This window comes from Panthera leo, chromosome A2, assembly GCF_018350215.1.
Source record: "Panthera leo isolate Ple1 chromosome A2, P.leo_Ple1_pat1.1, whole genome shotgun sequence".
In the NCBI taxonomy this organism is placed as follows: domain Eukaryota; kingdom Metazoa; phylum Chordata; class Mammalia; order Carnivora; family Felidae; genus Panthera; species Panthera leo.
The window spans coordinates 131131631-131157590 of NC_056680.1; the positions used below are offsets into that span (position 1 = coordinate 131131631).

A 25960-nucleotide genomic window follows, 5' to 3' on the forward strand; every position below is an offset into this window, starting at 1 on the left:
ATTCATTCTGAAGCAATGCTTGTACAACTTTAAAACCTCGACTCTTGAATAATTGACATTAAAATTGTTCAGCTGTGTTATGCTTTCTCTTTATACAAGAGAAAAACATTGCTTAAGGACGGGCCACCCACAAAATTTTGTAGATTACAAGATTATCTCCCAGTTGCTTCAGTCTCTGTCAGATTCGGCTTATGAGTGCTCTTTGAATGTGTGAAGGAGGTAAAAAGGATTTGTGTATAAAGTATTCAAACAAACAAGGTCTTTCTTTAAGTTTATGCATTTCAATATACATGGGTATTGTTCTTAAAAATATGGAATCAAAGTTGAAAGATTTGATCTATCAAAACGTGCTGATAAATGATACAGTGATAAATGCAAATTTCATGGTCAATACCAAAAGACCAAAAAAAAAAAAAAAAAGTCCTCTGCCATTGTTCATGTTTTATCTATTTTTTTTTTTTTAACCATAGAGGGAAAAATACTCTCGGGGGGAAAAATGAAGCTTTACTGCAAAAGAAATGAATGCAAGAAATGGCACTTTAAGTAGTGAAGAGACGTGAAGCATTGCAACTTCATAGCCTGCTAAGGAGCAACAGCTGTACCTAATTTCAACTTGACGTGCTTCAGATCTCATATTCATATAGGCATTTAATGATCCAAACATAATGGTCCTATATAGAATAATTACTTATATGAAGGAGCAAACTTCATACGCATTCCTTTTTAAATGATCCTTCAAGAGAAAAACTGCACTGGGTCTTTGAACAATGAATAGTCTCTTTCACCAATCCAAATGTTTGGGGCTAAAAAGCTTATCATTTAAGAGAAAATAATAATAGTGGTGAGGTTACTTCTTTTTGACAGACTCTTTTTGTCTCCCCCCTTCCCAGGATAGCCAGTACAATGAAAAAAGGTAGAATGCCAGGCCAATCATCAGGTCATACTGGTAGATAGTTACAAGAAAAATCAGAAACAAAAGGAAATAAGGTATTTTAGAGTTGGTGTATTTCGAAATCAGAGATTCACTGCTTTCACTTTGACCTTCCTGGGCAAGGAGACTAGCAGAAGAAGAGCTCTCGGATTCCTTGTCACCTGAAGAGCCCGGTGATTGTCCAGAGTTGAATCCTTCTTTTCCATGCCTTGCCTCTTCCATGTTCTCCACAGCTTCACTGACGGAAATCTTTGGCCATAGAGATTTTTCCTCACTGCATTCTTCTTGTTGAAAAATCTGGCTTGTCAATCTTTCTCTGCTATTACCTGATGTCACTACTCCTGAACTTTTAGAAACTTCTTCAGGTGTAGACCCAGGATGAGGGTGCTTCTCGGTACCCGGGATTTCACTTGTTGGATTACAATTATATTCTGATTTAGTAGAAATAGATTGGAGAGTCATGGTAGTAATTATATTCTCTACAGCAGTTGCCTGTTCATGAGATGGCACTGAGGTTTTAGCATGGTGATTGGAAACATGAGAGCCATTCTGAGAAGCTCTATTAGTGTCTGAATTTAAAGCAGAATGAATAACAGCTTCTAGATCCGTTCTCTTTGATGATTCTTGGACCTGTTTATGATCTCTGTTTTCTGGAAATGTTTTTTTGTCTGTTGGTAATATTCCCAAATGTAAATCCAGTTTTGAGGCTGCCTTTTGATTGCCTGTAATGACCTGTAAGGATTCTTCTACAGATGTGATATTTCCAATGCCACGTTTCTTCCTGTCATGTGTCTTCCTGGGATTGTACATAGATACGGTTTCTTCTTTCTCCGTTTCATCTACATGTACATTACAAATACCCAAACGTGACTCCTTTTCAAAATCATTGTCATAGATTACACCTCCTGTATCTCGTTGACAAAGGGTATAATGTGAATCATCATTTCTCCCTTCATGTGGATCAAACGCTGTTGCCTTTACCTCGATGGGCCTGTCACTTCGTGCTGTCTCTTGAGGTAGCTTAGCAATTATTGCTTTTTCTCTAGCAGACATGCTTTCTAGAGTACTTTCTGATGTTGTCTTAATTATATAAGCTGTACCTGCTTCTGCTCTCTCAGTAACACCATGATCAGCTAGAGAAGACAGTTCACAGCTCACTGTTTCTTGGCAGGTAAACAGTTCTTCCGTAGGAGTAGCTTTCAAACTCCTTGTATTATCTCTCTTTCCCCACACGTCTTCACAATCTGCTTGTTCCTTGATCTGTTCTGTTCTATTTGTCTTACTCTCTCTCGCTTTTCCCTGACTTTCCAGAACATTCCAACTTTGTTTGTGTTGTGCGTTCTTATTCTGATCTTCAGGATTAATCCAACCTGATTTTTCTTCTTCAACTTGGAAAAGACAATCATTCCTCAAAACTTTTCCATTTCTTCGTGAACAAACCTGATCAGGCATCCCTCCAAAAGTGGTGCTGTCACTAGTCAAGAGACCATGCTCTGGAGTTAACCCAGCTTCTTCCCGACTTAGACTTATCCTTGGTGAATGAAACGTATCTGCTCTGATTGTCTGGTCGGGAATTGTGGTGTCTTTACTCAGCCGAACGGCTAGGTCTCTGTTACCAGCTCCGGTCCCTTCCATACTTATTTCAGAGTGGCCCTGCTTCCTTTCTTGGTCATGTACGACTGAATGAAAATTTTTGCTTTGTTTTTCGTTAACACCTGAATGTGTTCTTTGCTCCCCCTCCTCAGTCTTACCATTGGCATGATCTTTCTTAGAAGATCCCTTTCCTACTGCTTCTTCTGAATGGAAATCCAAACAGAAACCTCTTCTTAAACATTCCCAATCTTTCACTTCAATTTTCTCAGCTCCTCCTTCATGTTTTTTATTGAGATTCTCTGTGACTAGTTGATCTGAGGAGGGGCAAGATATTTGCACTCTGCCTCTCGCATGGGCTGGATTAGCATTATCATCCAGTACTTCTCTGCTGCCCATGTGTAATTGCACTAATTCATCACTACTAGTATCTCCCAATGGTGGCTTGATTTCTCCTATATCTGGAGTAATTGTCTCTGAAGGTTGATGACTACACTTACTTCCTGAGGAGTATTTTTCATTGAAGTAAAAATCTCCCTTGAAGGAGCTTCCTGCTGATGAACTTGGAGACAAAGGCCTTTTAAACATGTCAGTGTACACTTCACCATGGATTTGCTTCTTCTCTAACCCCTCAGCTCTATTTGGAAAATTGACCGGATCTATCGCAAATGTATTCTTTTCATCTCTGGAAGCTGTACTTCTTATTAAGCATTGATTTATCTTAGGGGATAAAGAACAAAAACAAAACAAATAATGACCAAGTGATTTTAAATATACAAAATGAACTCCATATATTTCATTAACGGGGCTAGCAATTAACCGGTAGGTTTCCTTGGCTCGTTTCATTTATGGATTTTGTATAAATTCTCAAAGCCGGATGTTTTGGGGGGATCCTTGTAGGCTATGACTTGGGAATGAGATTAATAAGAAAAGGGACCAAAATTAATCACTCTCCTTCCCAGCTTCCAAATATCACATTGTATTATTCAACTATTCTTGCTTGTCATTGCACTTTCTCCTCACTTAGGATATACACATTGATAGCTCCATGCTAATCAATTAGAGAGCAGCTTCCTGGGTGCCCCTTGCTGCATTTACACTTGCTGTAGGTGCCCCTATTACAGTTTCTCTTATTAATATGTTTTCTGCAAAGCCTCTGCAAACTATTAATAGCAAAACGTCACTCAAAGAAAAGTGAGGGAGTTAATGTCTCTGCAAATTCTGTTTTAATGACCCTCTGCCAACTGGTACTCAAATGTATTTGAGCTCTTCAGTGATGCCAACTGTCAGGATTTAACAGTGAGATGCCTGTGTTTTTTTTTTTTCTCCTCATAACTGACATTTGCATGATCTCAATAATTATATGCAAATCTTACGTTTTCCCCTTCTTCTCACATAAGGCTCATGTTACTTGTCAACTGCACAGCTGTCTTGTAAGCCAATGCCTGTGGGTTCCACAGATTTGGTTGTATTTCCATCTATTATAGAGCTTCATTGTTTTATGCATTAACGTCAGCATGGAGCAAATTAGCATCTAAATTACAGCTCCCTGTTCATTTATTGGATGTACAATCTCAGTAACTTCTAAACAAACTTTTATATTTGAGTCTGCTCATTGTAATGAGGTGTATTGGTGAAGTATGTGATTTTTCAGGGCCCTTTCATTATATTCTGTGGTTTGAAAAAAAAATGGCGATGTTAACTTTCAGCTGGTGAGAATTCTCACAATGGGTGACAACTTTGTAGTTTCTTAAAGTTGGAGCAAAGTAAATTGCATACTTTAGTGATGCAGCTTCCATATCACTATAGAAAAGGTAGGAAATGTAGGGAAAGAGATGAGCTCTATTTCTTTTCTTTTCCAGCTCTGACACTTGAAGAGGCAAATGTCATTTTAATCTTAGATGATTATGAATCCATGTATCCTAATGATATGAGCTCCAACCAAATACAGTAAAGGATAAATTGCATTATGTGACTCATTTACTCCCATTTCTTCCTTTGTGATAAAAATGCTATCTAAACCATCCCCCCAAAAATTCCAAATAGATTGAATGTTCACCAAGTGTGAAATTTATGATAACAAATTTAATACTAAATTGTACAGTGCTGGATTTGTTTCCTGTTTAAAAAATATAGCACAGGCTATTTTCTCCTCATTTGGTGATTTAATACTTTCCAACAACATAGAACTGTGAGGGTCTCATAAAGATGGAAGTAAGTTTTTAAAAATGCTGCTAAATGCAAGAATCACACTTGAAGAGCTGGACAGACTCTAACAATCATCTAGTCCAGCCCTCTCATTTTAGAGATGAGTTTATGCTAAGTGTGCACTTGTCACAAAGATTAGAAATGCACATCAGGATAGTGCTACCTCTTCTGTAATTCCTACAAACTATTACTCAGAGCCGCTGGTAAAGAGATAAGAAATGAATGTCATTAATTTACCACTGCAGAGACCAGAAGCAACATACTGAAATCAAAGTGCCTTGTTGATCAAGCTAGAGATGCGAGGACAGAATAGGCTGTGCTTTCACATTTGCAAATTATATTAGCTGAAACTATCGAAAGGCAGGCGTTGCAGCATCTTTGAAGCATAAATGGATTCATCGTCTCTAATACCGTGGCAACCAGAACACTTACCATCAACTCTAATTCTATTTCATTATGTTCATCATGTTCCCTGTTTACGTCTTTTACATTTTGATTACTGGTTTCTGAGTCTTCCTTGTCTTCATGGGAACAAACAATTGTTGGGATGTAGGTATCTGCAAAGTTAATACAATTGTATCTATGTGAGATTATTATCATCATAGGCTTTAACAAAAGACACAGACTTTGTTTAAAAATTAATTTGAATAAATCAAATAAAAAATAGTACCTGTAATCTTTGAATTCTCAAAGTCATTCTCATCTGAGGTCAATAATGATTCTTCTTTACTGTCAAATTTAAAACAAAATGTTATACATGTTTTCTGGGACTACATCTTCTAAGTATTTTTTGTACAGGGGGAAAGTCAAACAAATAGCGAGCCAAATAAGTATTATATAACCTTTCATATTTTCTTGCGTTACTTTGTATGCTTTATAAATAAAATTGATTTCTTAGAATAATTCAGTAGCAAATATTAGTAGTAGAAAAATTTAAAAACAACTTCCATAATGCTATATTTCTAAATAAGATTGTGTTGCCTATATTAAAACTTACATAACCAAAGTAAAAATAAGTGTAAATGTTGATTATTCCATCATTCATGAATTTAATATTTGCAAGTGAGAACATTTTTCTCTTGGTTTAAATGCTAAAGTTTTATGAACTGTCAGTCCATTTGTGGTCATGGAAATTGTTTTTTAATGTTCTAATGATTAATTTTTTGTGTTCTACTTTACTCAAAATTCTTTCATTTGGATGGATACAGCATTAACTCTCCTTTCAGGAAAGGAGAAAACAACAAACTTACTAAAAAACTGAAAGGCAGCTAAACTTATACTCAGTTTAAAGACTTTATGTGTGTATTGCCAAAGGCTGATTTTACAACCAAGACTTCAGATTGCTCATATGAAAGCATATATTTTCTTTCTTTAAAATTATTTGGGTTATACTTCCTTTATAATAATATTCTGCATTGTGATTAAGAAAGGTAAAAATATTTTTATTTCAAATGTACTCCATTTGTAGTTTTATTTGTGGAATCATTAGGATTTAGATTTGTCCATGACACTCAGCAAGAAAAATGTTACTGAAAAAGCCCATTTTGTGTATAGCTATGTCACAAGCCAATCTATCAGAAACGATTGGCCCAGTGTCCACATTTTCTTGTATTGTCTCAGCTGAATTTTCTTCTAGTGACTTTTCTCAATGACTTTTCTTGAATAAAATGCACGTAGAGAGTTGGCAATGTCTGATAAAGTTGTATAATACAGTCTACTCTTCATTACGTGGATAATGTTGATCCAATTTCCAGGAAAGCCAGTCTTTTTCAACAAATCATGAGAAAACTGCAAATTCTTCCATCTGGACTATGCAAGAAAGAAATTCAGTTTTGTATATATTTATGATGCTTAATTGTAACTTCACCAAAAAGATTTGGTATTTTCCAGTGGGCCCATTAAATAAAATAAAGTTTCTATATAAATATAGTATCACTGGAAAAAATATAACATTTACATAGTGGATACTGAATCTATAAATCTGTATCGTTTACTGAGGCCAGTAAATATGCAAAGATTTATTTTTATGGAATTTAACTGCAAATTGATGCATTTTCCTTTCTCCACACACCTAATATATAGGAGCTGTAAAAAACCCAAACCATTAAATATCATTTGATTGTTCTTGCTTCCTCTTTATTCCCATAACAGTGTTGAAAAATCTCATTTGTAGAGGGAAAATCATAGACATTTAAAGCCTTCTGTTTTTTACTAACCAAAATGCTCTCAATCATTTTTCTAAATTCATTCTCTAAGATAATTCAATTTTTTAAAAAAATAAGTGCATCAAAAGGAAATAAACCTGCTTCTAACTCATTTTGGGGATAATTAGTTACTAAACTGTGTATTATTACACTGGTGTCTTACAAAACATGTAAATACAGAAATATGGGGAGGGGTGTGGATCTTAGATTCAGGAATAAATACAAGAAAGAGAAGCTGAACTACATGAAATTTAAATATTATATCAAATATCTATGCAGTAAACTAATAGAAGATGTGTAAGACTCCTACAAGGAAAAGAATAAAATTGTACCAAGAAATACTAAAAACCTAGAAAAATTGAGAAACATACCATGTTCATAGATAAGAAGATATATGAAAGTATTCTTTCCCAAATTGATCCACAGATTCAATCCAATTCTAATCAAAATTCCACAACAGTCTTTTATAAAATTTGAAAATATGATTTTAAAGAGAACAAAGGACTGAAGAAAGAAGAAATATTTCTGAGAAGTAGCTGTGAGGAAAACTTGCTCTACCTGATTTCAAGAGATCTTATGAAGTTTTAGTTACTAAAACAGTTATGTTGTGGGTGCCTGGGTGGCTGGTTCAGTTGGTTAAGTGTCTGACTCTTGATTTTGGCTCAGGTCATGATCTCATGGTTCATGAGCTCTAGCCCCATATCTGTGCTGATAGCACAGAGCCTGCTTGGGATTCTCTTTCTCTCTACCCCTTCTCCCACCCGTCTCTCTTTCTCTCTCAAAATAAACAAACTTTAAAAAGACAGTTATGTTGGCACAGAGACAGACAAAGATTGAGAGCTTAGTAAAGATTCTCACATATCTATAACTTGGGTATATGACAATCATAGTATGTCACATGGCAGGTAATAAGAGATTTCCCAATACATGGAGACAGGGAAAATGACTATTGTTATGAGAAAAAAAAATGAAATTGGCACAACCTATATTCAGAAATCTACTCTGGATGGATGAAGATCTGAAATGTCAACAACCTTGAAATTCTTAAAATTTTTTTTTAATGTTTATTTATTTTTGAAGGAGAGAGAGACAGAGTGTGAGTGGAGGAGGGGCAGAGAGAGAGACACACACACACAGAATCTGAAGCAGGCTCCAGGCTCTGAACTGTCAGCACAGAGCGCAACGCGGGGCTCGAACTCACAAATGGTGAGATGGTGACCTGAGCTGAAGTCAGACACTCAACTGACTGAAACACCCAGGTGCCCCAGCAACCTTGAAATTCTTAATAGAAAATGCATGTGAATATCTTATGGACTTCAAAGTAGGAAACATTTTCTTAAGAAAAAAAGTGGCTATAAAAAGGATTGTCAGCCTAACTATATTGAAATTTAAAACTGGTTCATTAAAATACATATTTATAAGAGAAATGTATAAATTACAAACTAGGAAAGAATGCAAAATCAACACAAGTATCAAGACTACATAAAGAACTCCTACAAATCAATAAGAAAGTACAAACATTTCAATAGAATCAGGGGAGAGGGACAGACATTTCATAGAAGAGAAACTTCATATAAGCCTATAATATGCACATAAAGGGGTAGTCAGTGTGGTTAGAGAACAGAGAAACGTAAATCAAGACCACAAGGAGATACTCTTTTATATCTATTTAATTGATAAAAATTGCTATCAACTACAGAATCTTGAAACAACCCAAATGCCCATCAACAGAAAAGTAGACACAAAACTATGGCATATCACAAAAAAGAATATTACATAGCACTCAGAATTAATAAACCAAAGATTCATACAACAATATGGATAAATCTTAGTAACATAACATTAAGTGAATAGTCCAAAAACATTACATCAGAGGATGTTCTTTTTTATATGCTAAAAACTACTGAAATAATTTGAATACATATATGAAGGAAAACAGAATATACTAAAAAGCTAAATAATCAAGAAGGCTTGATTTTCAAGATTATGGTTATATTAGGTGGGACAATTTGGGGTAAGGAATGAGAAAACGAGATGGTTAGGAGTTGGTTATTGTTTTGAGTGGTAGTTTTGCAGGTGCTTATTACATTATTTAAAATATCTACTTAAACTCTAGTTTCAGATAATTTGTTAAGACAAATGAGTTGCTCTTTTGATTAGAGGATGTCTATAGATCAAATCCCACTCTGAAACTCAAAGTATCAGTCATATGACCATTACATCTAAAGAGTATAATTAAAACAACTTTAGAAGAATTGAGGAGAAAGACAAGTTGATGATGATAGGGCTAGAACTATACACAATTTTCATAGAAATGAAAAGCATTATTGGATGTTTCTAGTCTCCCTTTTATGTTCTCTGAGCCCTTTGTAAGCGGGCAAGTTTCTTATTTATTTGTAATGCCAGTGACTAACACACTGCCTGGCCCATAATATTGGCATAATAAATGTTGTTCAATAAACGCATAGCATCCTTTCTACTCTTCCCTGGTCTTTACCTTTTTGTCTTGACAGTGCAGAGCTTGCTTGGGATTCTCTCTCTGCCCCACTCCCTCTCTCTCTCTGTCTCTCTCTCTCTCTCTCAAAATAAATAAAAATAAAACACTTTTTTAAAAAAGGGCCATTGATTCTTCTAGAAGATATTTTGATCACCCACTCTCATAACTTCCAATAAACAGTGGAAAATTCAAGATAAATAAACTATAGCCTTTTATTTCTAGGAAGCTATAATGTAATGACTAAAATAGGTGCATCAATAGGCAATTATAATCATAATAAGTGATAAATATTATAATAAATTATAGAATATTATACATATTCTCTAAGACAAAAAAAGAGAGGACAGAAACAATGAGGTTATTCTGTGGGAGAATCATGGGATTTTTTACAAAGGAAATAACATTTTGAGTTACTGAGTTATTGAGAAAAGTAGGAGCCTGGCAATGAGAGAAGAATGGCAAGGTCATTCCAGACAGAGGCAATAACAAGTGGTAAAAGATTTAAGGGTATTTAAGGGATTTAAGAAGGCACAAAAGAACGAGACACGTTCAGAAATGAAATGTTCGGATTGTTTGGATTGCATTTTTTTGGGGGGGGAAGAATGCCAAGGAACAGAACTGGAGCTAGTTTGAGTACGTTTTTTTAAAGTTTTTATTTAAATATCAGTTAGTTAACACACAGTGTAATATTAGTTTCAGGTGTACAATTTAGTGATTCAACGCTTCCATACAACACCTGGTGCTCATCACAACAGGTGCATTCCTTAATCCCCATCACCTATTCAACCCACTCCTCACGCCCCTATCTCCTCTCTAGTAACCATCAGTTTGTTTTTGAGCATGTTTTAAAGGGCTTAGCATGCGGGGAAGCGGATCTGAGTTCTTTAAGCATGTTTTTAGCCACTGCGGGCATGGTGGGTAAAGGGAATTCAATGGGAGAGAGACATGGTCAGATGTCCATTTCAGAACCAGTCTCTAGAGGTACATTAAGGGACCTTTCTAAGGAGAACCTGGATAGAATGAGCCATGGTGGGGCAAAAAGACTAGCCATGAGATGACTACAGTATTTCAGGCACAAAATGATGAGGGTTAAAGGCGATGGCCAAGAGGAAAGAGGAGAGGAATGAAATGCTACATCCTTTTGATGTAGCAAACAATATGATTGTTGATCAATTCCTGTAGATAGATTTAAAAAATGACTAAAGCTAATGCACTCATGAGATTTAGAAATCTACTATTTTTCCTCCTAAGACCTAAGTAAGGGAGAGTTAAGTCTGGTAGTTAACTGGGGCTCCTGCACTACCAGTCAGTACGGTGTTGAATTAGTCTCCAGGGTGGTTTCTGATCTCTTATGGGCTGGGTGATCTGCTTCTCAGGTACCCATGAGAAGCACCTTCCTCTCTAATCTCACATGCTTAGATAGGGGACCCTCAAGTTATGCTTATTAGTTTTCTAGGTATTATTCTAGTTCTTCACTGGGGAAAAAGAAAATGCCTCTTCATCCATTCTGTTCACCTGGGCCCATAATATTCTAAGTAGTTACCAGTCAGCCTCTAGGTTGGAGCCAACTTGTTTTGCTAGATTTGGGCATTCTATCTTGATGAATTTCTAAGGAACTAGAGATCAAGCTCATAACGGAACTTTAAGCATGCCAGTTGTTCAGGAGCCCTGCTGCCTTGTCCTTCTCTTTTCCCATAAAAACTATAGCTCTTGATACAACAACAGTTCCCCAAGTCTCCTTTCACATCAGAAGCACCAGGTCCTATCTCTGTAAGTTTTAAATTAATAGACCTGCACATGGAGGTGGGGTGGGGGGAATGGACAATGATATTACTGGTAATCTCCTAAAGTGATCTCATGCGAGGCAGATTTGCAAACCCCGATATAGACGTGGTGTGTGTCAGTGCACGGAGTCCATTGGGTCTTGTTGTGCAGGTGGCCCCTTCCCTAGTGATAGGCAGTGGAGAGAGTCATTCTTCTGCTTTCGTTGGCCCTCCTGGCCCCAAACCCAGTTCCCTTACTCCGTGTTAGTTTGATAAGACTTTGTAACACTCTTTCCTACTATTTAGAAAACACGTATGGGTAAAGAGAAATAAAGGCTAATGCAGAGGTTTCTAGTTTCAGAATTCCAAAGGATGGAACTACCCTCACCTGAGATGGAGAAATCAGGAGGCGAAGCAAGGGTGAAGGAAAGCAGATGGGTTTCACTGAAGGAAATGTGTTAGGCTTAGAAAGCCTTTGGGCTTTTGACAAAATGGGAAATGAAAATTAGTTCTTATTGAGTGAAAAATGCCCAGATTATGTTTCTTTTACCTCTCATAATACCATTGCACAAAGGCTTGCAGCATCTTTACATTTAAAAATTTTCCCCCACTTCAGAGAAATGGGATATAGTACTGAAATTTTATGTGATGGCCTCAAGTAGATAATAAATATGTTTTGGATGTGTAAAGAAATTAATGATTTCCAGTTAATGATCCCTATGAAATGTAATAGTAACAAAATATATAGTAATCCGTATTCATTCATTCAGTCAAGCATCATTTAACAAATGTTCGAGTGCCCACAAATTTCCAAATATTGTACTAGATCATCACAATGAATAAGACCGAGTTCCTGCCCTCAAAGAGCTCCCAAACCCGTGGGAAGACAGATACTTTTTACACAAATCACAGTGTAATAAGTGTGTGTTCAGTGGGGTGGAAGATGGGGTAGAAATAGTTTCCAGGAGGATCTGGCCTCTAAGTTGAAAATAAGAAGTAACGCTAGTTAGGGAGGAGGGGAGTGGCAATTCTAAGTTTAAAGTGTCATGTACAAGTATGTTATCAGTAAAAAAGAGCTATTTTAAATATGTCAAGCGATTTAAGATACAATATAGGAAGAATGAAAGATTAAAACCCTAGGTATCAAATAGTAGTCAGCCAGTTCAAGAGGCACAAACTTAAAATCCTAACAATGCTTCTTAAAATGTGGTTCACTGAGCGCCTTCAAAAAATGACCTGGTACTCATTACAAATGCTGCTTTGAAGGCCCAAAACCGGTTCTGAATCAGCATGTCTGGAGTGGGGAGTTGGAACTGCATTTTTTAGTAGAACTTCATTTTTTAGTAGATGTTCTAGTGTTTGAAAACATCTAGTCTCACTGCTCATATAAGGGCTGCAGGAAGACACTCTAAGAATCCAGGAAAGTGGTGCAGGAAGTAGCTCCTTATGTCTCTGACTTTTCAGCAAGTCCCATCCAATTCTGTAAGGATGGCTGCAGCTCTATGTACAAAATAACTGTTTATGTATCACATATACCCAGAAAATAAGTACATTGGAAAACAGACCAGTCTAGGTATCTTATAGAATAAAATGATGAAACATCGATAAGGTAGAAATTGAAAGGTATTTGCAACATATCTAATAAATTAACAAGAAAACAATAATTTGTGTTTATGAGTCAGCAGTTAATAACTCACAACTTGAGTCAGTTCTACAGACGCTCAACTTCTTAGCCTCATGTAACTTCAGAAATGTTATCCTACTTTTTTTTGCCAAACTCCTCCGATTCATAGGACCTCAGTTCTGTAAGAGGCCTCATACTTGGATAGTCCCATCCCATCATATCATAGACAGAGAAACTAAAGCCTAGTGAAACAATATGGCAGAAGTCACGCACACTAACTAGTAAGTAAACTAGAACTATGTTCAGATTTCTTGGTCACCATGCCAATGTTCTCTCACAGAGGGTCAAACCAGAGTGAAAAAGAAAGGCTTGGATGCACATCTCATTCACCACTTACTAGCCATGTGACTTCAGACATGGTACTTAACCTCTCTATGCCTCAACTTTCTCCAAAATATTGCCTCCTCTTTATATAGGGCTATTATTTAACATAGTCTCAATATGTGTAAGTGTTTGATAAGTTTATTATTATTATCACTACTGTGTGGTAAATATGTTTTATAATACCATAGCACCCAAGTCCCATCTTTTTCCTTTTACTTGGACTTACCTGTATTTTTTAATGTTTACCCTATTCTCTCATATCTTTAATTCACAAGCTACTTTCAAGAGTAAAATTTGCAACCCATGATAGCATACTTGCTTAGTTGTTTTTAGTGTGCCCTTCTTAGAGGACCATCCTCCAAAGAAAAATCACCAGATCTTCAGTGAAAGTAACCTTTTATTTAAAAGTGTCCTCTCCAAATACAGTGTGCATGGGAATGTTAATTCACACTTTGTTCTATCACCCAGTTGTTTTATTCAGTGTCAAGATCTGGGCACTGAGTTAATGCTACTGCAGTTTCTGGGTATATGGACCTTCTGCTTTAACACTGTCAAAATGTAGTAGGTTTTGTGTAAGTAATCATACGGTTTTCCTAAGGTCCTGTAATGCCATTGTGCTCAAAGTTCATATGTCTCTTAAAATAGGAGTGAAACGTCTCGGAGACCCATTCCACACAATCTACGTCTGATGTGATGGAATTACCTAACCAATCAGGGTAAATGTCAGGATTAGGTTGTAGGCAGCAAAAGTGTAACTCTTTTCCAAGAGGAATAAAAAAGTTGGCATAAAAAAGGATCACTTCCAAAGTGAATCATGACTTGTCTCTGTGTCTCCTTAACACTGCTTGAAAATGCTTGGCATTGCTCAAAGAGAATCAAACTTCCACTCTGAGATAAACAGCTAAAGAGTAAATAAAAGTTGAACTGAGAAGTTCAGCCTGTCCTTTTGTTCAAAGCTGGGGACCTCATTTTATTTCCTCTATCATCCTCCTTTAAAGAAAGAAAGGAAAATAAATGAATGGAGAGCTTTTAAATTAGAAAAAAAAATATGTACCTCAATTGAGATTTTTTAAAAAAGACACTTAAGAAGAGTACATTAGCCTTGACATTGGCACAGACAAATGGCTACTTCTAGAAATACCAAAAAGACTTTCAGACATTTTTATTTTAGCCATTTCTGAACTAGAGGAAGAAAGGAAGCAAAAGCTTGTACTTAATGAGAGGTAAAGTTTGTAATACATTAACTAACTACTAGCGCTTAATATCTATTCCTTTGGTGTTACAATACCTGGAGTCTTCTCTTAATCATGAATAAAACTGAAAACAGAAGCGAAATATATGATCAAAAGAGAGAGAATTAAAGAGATAAATTTCTAATTGTGCACAGACGTATCTAAGGAAAAACATTTAAAGGCATGATGCAGAAGGGATTTAGATTGAAAGACGAGTTACGTTCAGTTCCTTGATGATAAAGAAAGGACAGTAAAAGGAAGACAGCTCTGCATTATTAACAGGGATTGAAAGAAGCAGGAAATCATCTTAAAGAAAAACTTCAAAATTTTTAAATGGCTTTATATTCCCTTCGATGCTGAATCTGGAGATGAATAACTAATACGGTAAGGAACATGGTTTTTGTGGACATCACATTCCTTATCTTTAAAGCGAAAGCTCTGGATTAGATTAGGGATATCAAATACAATACCCTCATGCTGGCCTCCCTCTCTAGCATCCATGGCAAGCACTGATAACGCATCAAGGGATTTCCTTGCTGAGACTCCACTGAGCTCCACGAACCTTCTCCGCACAGCCTGGCATCCACCACCTGTCAACCCCTTTATTGTTCAAATTGGAATGAATTTGCTCTTCTCACTTTTGCTGTTAAGTAGCATGCCTTCCAGTTTTAGAGTTCTATATTTATATAAATAATGGGAGTATCTATGAATATAATTTTGACATGTTTAATTTGGAAATTTCTTAAACTAATTAAAAAAATCAAAATGCTAGAAGAATCAGTAGAAATAGCTGTTAACCTAAAATTGTAATACAGTCAAAAATAAACTTTTGATAAAATCTTATGACCAGCAGTATCAGTTCAAATTGATAGAAATCCTACCTGCACAGTGTGTGAGCTCATCTTCTATTCTTTGTAATAAAGATGACAGAATCATGTATTTCCACATTATTTGGCTTTTGTCCAGGTAGAACGTTTCAAATAATGGAACATTACCAGTATCAAAACTGGTTGGGATAAATAAGTGTATTGGATAATACGTAACATATAAGCTAATTTATTACTTTTAAAATATAATCGTAAACCATGGCAAACCACATGCCCCTTGCGTAAACTCTAGTAAACTGCTCAAGCATTCAAGAAACTAAACACATACCATGACATTAGGGAGCAGATGGTTTTATAGAGTCATTTACCTGTTTTCCATTTACTACATTTCTGAAAATCTCTACTTCTATTTCTCAGTTAGAGCATTGCCCATTGCCTCACTGCTTGATCATGAATATGTACTGGAAACAGTGATACTGTGCCTTCTTGATGCGGGAAATTTCAATAAGTGAAAAACATACTTTTGCTGAAAAATTCTTTGTTAAGTTTCTTTTCCAAAGTTTCTTCATTTTGTCACTCTTTTTCCTACTCAGGATTGCCCCTTCGAATCTGCTTTGTTATGTCAAAGCACTAGGTGCTTTTTTTTTTTTTTTTCTTGCTCACTTCACCTCACAGGAATCAGGACAAAAACAAAACAAAACAAAACAAAACAAAACAACAACTACTTAGATTTAATTCTGTGATGGCATCTGGGCAACATGTGCCATTTTGTGGCAATGTGTATTTTCTAAAGAGGTACTAATTTGTGAGGATCTAGGAGGATCTTGGAGGTCCAAGTGTGAACCAAAAATTGTAGGTCGCTTTGGGAGGAGATGTAATTATAAGTAGAATCCATGAATTTTAAGTGAAGAAGGCTTATAGGTAAACCTGGCCCAAGGGGGGGCCTCTGCCACGTCCTGCCAGTTATACTCGTTATACTCCACTGGGGGAGAAATGTGAATGTTTGTAAGCGATAGGTACTGGAAAAACTAAAGAATACACATCAGAGAGATTTCAGAAAATATTCTTAAACTTATTGGCCCACAGTCCTTATTTCACTTGAGTTTTAAAGGAAGTAATTGTCACCCATGGAGTAGGTGGGTGACAAGAAACTAGAGATTATTCAGCTGAGACTCTTGCTACTTCAGAAGTCTGACATTCTTCTTCTCCACAATTCCCCAGCAAAGTGAGTGCTAAGAGCTTTATACCATCTCCATCTTTCAAAAATTATCAGAGTGTTGTCATGTGAATTTTTTTTCCAGAAGATACTAAATTGCAGGCATTATTTTTTTCATAATGATACTGATTTTGTCTCTGGTGGTGTAAAAAGTCATTATGCACACAGTCCTGACTACTGAGCCAGCTAATTGCAGTTTAAGAAATTCTGATTCAACGTGTTTTCTTTGTGGAATCTACATGTAAGCATTGCCTAAGCTATTTGGTTTGTTAAATCCAGAGCTTTGACATCCCAGCTCTATAGCATTTGTGTTACGTGTCATTTGGAAACTGTTTTAAGAAAAAGCAATTTCGATCCCTACAGTGACCAAAATATCTCTTAAAAGTAAATAAAATAAATGTGTAAAGCACTGGAAAAATAAATAAATAAATAAATAAATAAATAAATATTTCTACAGAAAAAAAGAGAGAAAGTACTTTAAAGTGTAAATCGATATATCCAGTGTATGTTTGGAAGGGTTGGGAGATGGAGTCAATACAAAGGAGCATGAGACTTCCAGACTTGAAAATCCAATCATTCCAGAAGTGACACCTCTGGGAAGGAATTGTTGCGAAGTAAGGGTGATGGGTATGAAGTCAGAGCACCAGCCTGCAACTATTCACCTGAGCATCTTTGCCCTCAACTGTGTCTCAAGATAGCAGTGTTGACAAGTAGTAATTCATTTTTTTTTTATGGGGAACAAAGTGCTAAGAAACTTCTCCAACTTTTTTCCAAGCTTCTGTCCATTCCTGTCTCCTGACCAAGAATTTCAAGCATGTGTCAATACTCTTTCCTTCATCTGGATAGTAAGTTGGGTGAGATGGTATACAGTTCAGTAGAAATACTGAAAGAACAATTCTGCAGTATTTCTTCTAGGAGATCACAGGTTTTATGTTTGTAAAAAGTCACCAGATATCTTAAATATAATAACTGGGACCAACAAAAGCAGAGGCATGACAAAGCAAGTTAGAAAAGTTCCAACACACGGTGCCTTCCTGTGACTACCTTTGTTAAATTTAAAAGCTATAAAGTCATTCTTAGCTTGTTTCTTCCTTGCTATGGAATTATACATGTCTATTTCCTCTATGTTTTTAATTTTTTATATATTATCAGCCACTGTTTTTTAGTTTTAATGAGTGTTTATGATATAAAGTCCGTTGTAATTCACTTCCATTCTCAAGCAATTCAGTTTCACCAACATATTTCCAAACTAGCTCTTCTACTTATGCTAATCACAGCAGAAATTGATATATCAGGGAAAAGAGAAATATGGTAAATTGGGTTGGATGGTTTATGTTAAAATCCAAATAAGAACCCTATTATCCAAGTGGATTTGTATTTAGCTGCATTTGAAAAGTTTTCCAGGCAGACTGAGTAAGGCTTAAAGCATTATTTCTAAATTTAATGCTTTTGTGAACTTACGTCACACATTAAAATCATCTTAATGCACCTTTTTGTCAATTCTTCACAATAGTATTACAAAAGGAAGGAAGGAGAGGATACATTTAAAAAGCAAATGAAAAAGAACTCAATGGAAGCCTATTAGGCTACCTGTTGATGAGCATGTAAGAGAGTCATTAATATGCGGCTCATTGACATGATAGGCCATAATGACTCCTCTAGGGACGGTTCAGTCTATTGTGTCAGAGACTAGTTAGGGATTCATTAACGCGAAGACTCGTGACTTCTTAATATGCAAATTATTAATGCAATGCACTGAGGCATCCCTCACAAATGTCCACATTTTGCATTACATGTTTTTGCCACCCTTCACCCACCCCTTTTGTGAACTATTTTCTTTCTTCCATCTTCTGTTGCGGATTTCTTCACAAAAGATTCTGCACTCACGTGGCATCTATCACTTCACATTCAAAGACCTCCTCCCCTTCAGCCCACGTTTCTTGGATTTAATGCAGGTTTACATATACAAATCGCTTGAACATTTTGAATAAAGCAGTAAAAATTCAGCATAAAACCTGATTTGAGATATTTCTCCAAGGTCAAATTGGTTTTTGGCTAAAGGCAGGGCAATGTGAACAAAGTCGTTGTTTTTAAAAAGTGAGACTCTGAAACATGAATAGTATCATTTGTCCTGAAAGTGGGAGGGGAAAGAGAAACAGAGAGCCGAGAAAAGCCCAAGAAAGAAGACACAAGGAAAAAAAAACATTTAATTAAACCAAGAAGAGTAACTATTCATACCAATGTAATACATTACATGAAGAAATGGATTTACACTACTCAATGTCTAGCATACAGCAAGTAATCAGTATTAGCTGGTATTATTATGTTGGCATTTTGCATGTTGCAAAAAGTTGAAGGTACTATCCACATTTCCTATTGAAACAATACGAAAAAATATTATGGAGTGAAAGTTGTTCCGTCTTTGTCTTTGAATTAACATACCACAAGGAAGGGATCAAACATATTCTTTATTCCTACAGCAGAATTAACTACAGAATTCATGGAGAGATACTCAAGTATTTTTTGAAACTTATCCATATTTCATGTATAGAAAATATGTTATAATATACCTTGTCATGTGGGACTTTATATACTACCCATATTCATTTTCTTGCACTTTATTACTCTAGCCTTGTCTAAAATACAATAGCTTCTCTAGTGCATTTCAGGAGAAACAGACTCTATTTCTAAATTCCATAAACCCTAAACTCTGCAGTGGGTCTACAGAAGTCTGTTTATCATGAAATTCGTATTTCCATAAAAAATCAGTAATTTTTTTAAGCTAACAGCTTATAGAAGTATAATGTGTATATAAACTCACCCACTTTAAGTGTACAATTCAGTAATTTTTAGTATATTTAGTATATTTTCAGTACATTTTAGTATATTTAGTACATGATGGAGTCGTGCCATCACCAAAACCTAATCTTAAAACATTTCCAACACCCCAAAAAGAAAGTTCATGTCCCTTAGAATCACTCTTCATTCCCCACCCCCAGCCCTGGAGTACTAATCTTCCTGTCTCTATATATTTGCCTAATCCGGGCATTTCATACAAACACATTTATGCAGTATGTGTTCTTTCGTGTCTGGCTTCTTTCACAGCGCATCATGTTTTGAGGCTCATCAGTGTTGTAGCCTGTATCCGTTCTTCCTTTCTTTTCATTGTTTAATAGTATTCCACTATATAGATACACCACACTTGGTTTATCCATTCACCAGTTGTTGGGCATTTGGGTTGTTCCATCTTTTGGCTCCTGTGGACAGTACTTCTATGAACATTTACGTATCTGCGTGGGCATATGTTTTCATTTCCCTTGGAAGAAACCTAGGTGTGAAATTGCTGGGCTTGTGATAATTCCATGTTTCACATATTGAGAAACTGTCATATTATTTTCCTTTAAAGTGGCTGTTCTATTTTATAATCCCACCATTAGTGAGTGCATGAGGGTTTTAATCTCTCTATGTCCTCGCCAGCACTTGTTATTATCTCTTATCCATCATAATCATTCTAGTGGGTGTGAAGCAATACCTCACTGTGGTTTTGATTTGCATGTCCCTAATGATTAATTAGTTGTCTACTGTTTTATGTGCTTATTGGTCATTAAAATAGCTTCTTTGGAGAAATATCTATTCAAATGCTTGTTTCATTTTATTTAATTTCTAAAATTTATTTATTTATTTTGGGAGAGAGAGAGCGTGCAAATGAGGGAAGGGCAGAGAGAGGGGAGGGCAGCGAGAGAGAGAGAGAGAGAGAGAGAGAATTCCAAGCAGGCTCTGCACAATGGGGCTCAATCCCACAAACCATGAGGTCATGACCTGAACTGAGACCAAGAGTTGGTCGCTCAATTGACTGAGCCTTCCTGGCACCCCTTAGTTTATTTTAAAATTGAGTTCTCTTTTTATTATTGAGTTGTAAGAATTCTTCTGCATGTAACTCACTTACTAGATATACGATTTGTATTTTCTCCAATTATGTGTGTTGCCTTTTCACTTTGTTGACTGTGTCTTTTGAAGTGCAAAAGTTTTTAATTTGGATGATGGCTGTAATTTTTATTAGCCCTAAAGTCTTTGCTACCTTGGAGAGTTCCTATATAGACTTTATTTGATTAAATCTCTTTAGGGAAAAATATTATTTTTAATATAAATAATCTTTATTAATATAATTATCACAAGCAACTAATTATACTTCACATTCTCACTAATGCTAATTTCAATACCAAATGCTAGAAAACATCCAACAGTCATTGGTCCTACCTAGGTTCTAGACTGAAGTAGTTGTAAACAGATACAGAAATGATCCAAATGAATATGTAGATTTAAGGAAAGAAGTCCAACTGATTTAGGAAGCTCACAGTACAAACATCATGTTATTTTGTCTGGAGCCTACCATTAGAAGAGATAGAGTAAGCATGGAGGAGTTCATCAGTGCCAAGATGACTCTCCCGGTTGAAGGTCTTTGGATCCCTGATTAAATAGAGCAAAATTTATTACTAGGAAATCCTAAGAAGATGAAGTGAGAAGGGCTCAATAAGATAGACTATGGTTGAAGATTAGTACAAGAGCAATATGGTGCTTGGAAGGACTAGTTGAGAACCTGATATGAGTCAAAAGGCAAGGAGCAGGTGACTAAAGAAGTTGGGCCACAGACTGGGATTGCTGAAGGAGTCGGGTGCAAGAGCCAAATTCTGCTGAGATGCAGCCACATTGCCAAAGGTGGTATCTCGGCCACACTTTCAACAAGGCAGAGGAAGATTCTGGAGTCAATACTCTGAAGAATCGTACTACCAAGTGGGCTTGAAGGACTCAGTCCATCTATTGGACATCATGCTAATTCAGAATGTCAGACACAACTCAGTGTGTTTTCGATGGACAGATATTTAATATTTGCTAGACATTATACTAGAAGTTAAACCACGAACACAAGCCAAGATTAAACAAACTCTGCCTTCATAAAGTTTACAGTGCAAAGAAAGATAAATAAAACCAGCAGTTTAAAAGTCACAATTGTACCATTCACGACTGGGGAAGCCTGGAGTCCTACAGAAAAAAATACTAGGAGCACTAACCCAAACTCAAAGAGGGGAGGGAGCTGGCTGTGTAGATACATGGGCTTGCAAAGAGAGATCAGACTGGAGGAAGAGGAGATCCTGCGATCTGATTACAGACACTTTTTAAAAGCTTGATTTTCTGATTTATAAAATACACAATTCTCAAAAAGACAACCTTGTAAAAGAAAACTTCTAAAATTTACTTCATTCTAAATGGTAATTAACTTTATCTTTAACATTGCTACTATTACTTAACCCTCTCACGTGCCATACCTGTAAAAGTGTTACTTCGTTTAGATTTACTTTCTTTTCGTTTAAACTCTATTAGTGGATACTGAGACCAAATGAATTGCAATTTTTTTTAAAAAGTTAACTCAGAACACCTGTGTTTATGTCTTCAGATTATACCAGTTATTCTTAATCCTGGGGCATAACAGAAACACCTGGGGAGCTTTTTAAAAATACCTGCGCCTGAGCCCAGCCCCCGACAAGTGCAATTCTTCTTTGTCATGGCGCCTACGTATGGGTGCCTTTTTTTCCCCTTTCCTGTGTGCAGCCACACTTGAGAAACCCTGGTTTACGCTACTACACTGGCTGCTCTGTGAAGGTATGGTTAGTGTGAAATTAATTCCTTCAGTAAAAATACTTGGAGTTTTCGTGGGGTGGAAAGAGGAGATGGAACATATAATCAAATATGCTAGCATTAATATAAATTTTACACAGGTTGTATTTCTGCTACTGTTATGTCTATAAAACAATTAATTTTCATTCATCATGGAGATTGCCCATCCATACTTCAGTGAATCTAAATTTACTTATTTTTTTTTAACTGAAAGGAAAACTACATGTTGTTTAGGGTAAGAAACATTCATAATTTCTACACTAAGAACCATATTGCTATTATAAAACTGATAGTGTTTGTAAAATTTTAGACCCAGACTAGTAAAACAGTGTTGAAAAAGGCAGAACTTTCAATTTCATAGTTTAAATGTAAGTTTATGGATAATGCTAATAGCTTCATGTTTTTGGGGTTTATCATATGTAAGAGAATGTTTCATGTAAAAATACCACAACCAGGTATATTCTGGTCTTCTTTTTTCCTGATATGATACGCAAGTGAAGGCACTTAGAAGATTATACTTGCAGTCTTTGAGAATCGGCATTTCGCAATGGTTTGCTTTGTTTGTATATGTATGGTGTTGATTTTATGAAAAAAAAATTCTTTTCACATGTCTCATTTTATATAAACTTATGCGAGTTTGTACAATACTATATATATATATATGATACTAGTAGTCTATAATCAGGATAATCAAAATATGTGAAAGTAAAAATGATAGGTACAATTATTTAGTGCTTTTAAATTCAAATAACTCCAGTGTTAAATTTCTTCTTTGTTTAGATTCACTATAACACAACTCCATCTTCACTAAAACAAAGCTGCAACTTGGTCCTTCAGTAGAAAAGATGGACCTTTGAAAGATAAGATATGAGAATCTGGGCAGCCAGAAAGCAGCCAGGAAAAGGAGAAAGGGATCCTAGAAAGGTATGGTGTCAAAGAGAAACTGTTTTCTCTCTACTGCACGCTTGCCTTTCTGTCACGGACCCTGTGATGAGGTTGTGACTGGTCCTGTGGAAAATATGCCCAACGGTCTATAGGAGACATAAGTAGACAAAAGGGAAAGGTCCATCACTTAAAATCGCTTCAAATATTGCCCCAGCTGCTTTGTTCAGCATGGGACTCTGTTCCCCCAGATTTCTTCATGACTAACTCTCTTCAAGTCTCTGATCAGTTGTCATTTCCTCAGCGATGTGCCGTCTTTACTAATTCTTCTGATGCCGCTTTGCGTTTTATATTCTCAGCTGCATTTGCCATCTTCTAACATAACTTACTTATTCGTTATGTTAATTACTTATTAGTTTTCCCTCCATTAGAATGTAAGCTAACCCAGGAAAGAGACTGTCATTTTTTCACTAATGTACCCTTGCTGTTTCGAATAGTATCTGGCACGTGTAGTATGTGCTGAATATCACTTGTTGAATGTATGAAGACCCTTGATTGATTTCTCCAGTCACTAGTGTCTTTTGTTTGTTTATTCTCTATCCATGCACAAGCTGAAGAGCACAGTAAGACCTTTGCTACTGATATTCTTACTTTTTTTCTTTCAAGTTAACCAGAACTCATACTCTGTCAATCTTGAGGTCACTGGTGTTATAGAAGGGACCATACTAGGGTAATTTCCATATGCCCAACCACAAGGATAAACATTGAGACGCCTGGACTAATCTTTCTCACTCAGTTAAAACATAACCCTTAGATTTTAAAGGAAGAATTTGGATCAACTAATTATAAAAAGAAAATTTCCCCAGGCATGACCATGAAATAGGTTTAGAAATATCTAAAAACGTGTGCCATCATACATATCTGCTTTTTATATTAAGGATGACCTATAGCAAAATGAAACAACTAACATTGATAACGAGAAAGGAATAAAACCTATATTTAACCATTCCAATAGTAAAAATGGTAAAGACACAGTAAAAAAAAAATGGTTAATAACATAAAAAAGATTTTAAACCATGAGACACCCAAAACACAAGCAGAAGTGTAATGGTGTCCATAAATGCCATAAGCAGTTTTTCAAGGCAGTAAGGGATCTTCCATAAAACACGATTAGTAGAAACATGTTAGGAGAAAAACATGAGGGCAATTATGCTCAACATTTACAATTAAATCAATATCATTTCATACAGTTAGCAACCCAGTTCATACTTTTCATTTATTTATTCTGAATACTTTCTGAATTAATATAATTGAAATACTACTTTATCTTTGAATAGGGAGACTCAAGTTCAGATGTTCAGCCTAGCAAGAGGGCACAGTTCATTTTCAAGTTTGACTTTCACAATTCTGTCCATTCTAGGCAGTCTGATTGACCAACAAAATCCTCCCGTTGTCCTTCACACTGTCTTTTCCACAAATATTTTTTACTCTATGTAAATACTCTCCTGCTCCTCCTCCACCTACCGGGGTTTACCGTTTCAACGTCAAGCTCAATTCCTCTGAGATGCCCTTCCTAATGAGGGCAGCCTACAAGTACAGTCCTTTCTGGAATGCCTATTGCTCCGTGTCTCCATTGATTTTCTCCGAGTACGTCATTCCATTTGGCACATACTATGTTGATAGCTAACTCTTCAGGTATATAAATATTATCCCTTAACCAAATCCATGCTTGAAGATAGAAGCTACCTAGTAGTGTTCTACATAAAACAAGAACCCTCTTATTTCTTTATGAATAAGTGGCTGCTTGAGGCATTTTGGTTCAGAGCCATAGCAGATTAGAGAGCTTAAATCACAAACCTGACTTCTCTTAAATATTTTCTGGACTTGATCAAATAGATCCCTTTTGCCCAATTTCTTATATGAAATGAAGTGGTATTGCTGACTACAATGTATAAAAGTGATCTAATGGGAGATAACTTTATATCACTATAGAAATGTGATAGATTTAAAACATATTCTTTAAGCTTATATAATTAGAAATTTCTAAATGAAAGGACAAGGTAACTTATTAAAGTAGTAATATCATAATATTAATATCATAGAATTAAAGTTGTCAGTGTGATATAGTCCATACATGATATGAAAGTCCCGCCTCGTTTTGTAGCCAAGTTCTAACTAATGTTACAGATCCTTAGGTACAAAATTAAAAGAATGAAAGGAATTTCATCAAAAATTACCATAACTGGCCAAGGAATTCCCTAGGAATTAGAGAAACACACACACACACACACACACACACACACGCACACAATTGACATTTATAATCATGCCAACATAATTTTGAAAGGGGTTTCAAAAAATTAATTTCCTTAGAGGTTACAATTCATCACAGACCATTATATTGGACTGTACTAAAAAAAATACCCCCCCAACTTTCTCAACAACGATGCCTTACCCAGAAAATGTTTAATTCAGTCTCACAAATAACATTTTCAGTGGGAACCCATCTCCACCTGTACTTTGAAAGTTAACTGGGGGCACCTGGGTGGCGGCCTCTGTTATGTACCAGACTGTTGATATCAGCTTGAGTCATGATCTTGCAGTTGTGAGATGGAGCTCCCTGTTGGACTCTGTGCTGAGCCTGGAGCCTACTAGAGATTCTTTGTCTCTCAAAATAAATAAATAAACATTTTTAAAAAGTTAATTGGGAAACAACAAGTTTAAATAATAAAACTTTAATTTCTACCTAACTGCACTTAAAAACTTCTTATAACATAAGAACTATTTACAAATGCCATGCGTTCCCTCCCTCAATAATACATTTTCACTTTGGGTCAAGACTTTAGGTTTTATACAATAAAGTTCTTTAAAATATTAGGAAAATTATAGTAAAACTCTTAATGAAAACTATGGGGTGTCAGTGGAGGGT

General features: G+C 35.9%; 1 protein-coding gene across 1 annotated transcript in view; it reads right to left on the minus strand.

The window, feature by feature from the left end:
* Window positions 1-429: 429 nt before the first annotated feature.
* The window catches only part of PPP1R3A (protein phosphatase 1 regulatory subunit 3A), a 38094-nt gene continuing 12563 nt past the window's right edge, over window positions 430-25960 (minus strand). The window contains exons 2-4 of the mRNA XM_042922575.1: window positions 5400-5458; window positions 5162-5286; window positions 430-3241 (exon numbers count right to left, since the gene is read on the minus strand). Of these exons, the coding sequence (XP_042778509.1) occupies window positions 848-3241; window positions 5162-5286; window positions 5400-5458 (2578 nt within the window). The 3' untranslated portion in view covers window positions 430-847. The remainder of the gene's footprint in view (window positions 3242-5161; window positions 5287-5399; window positions 5459-25960) is intronic.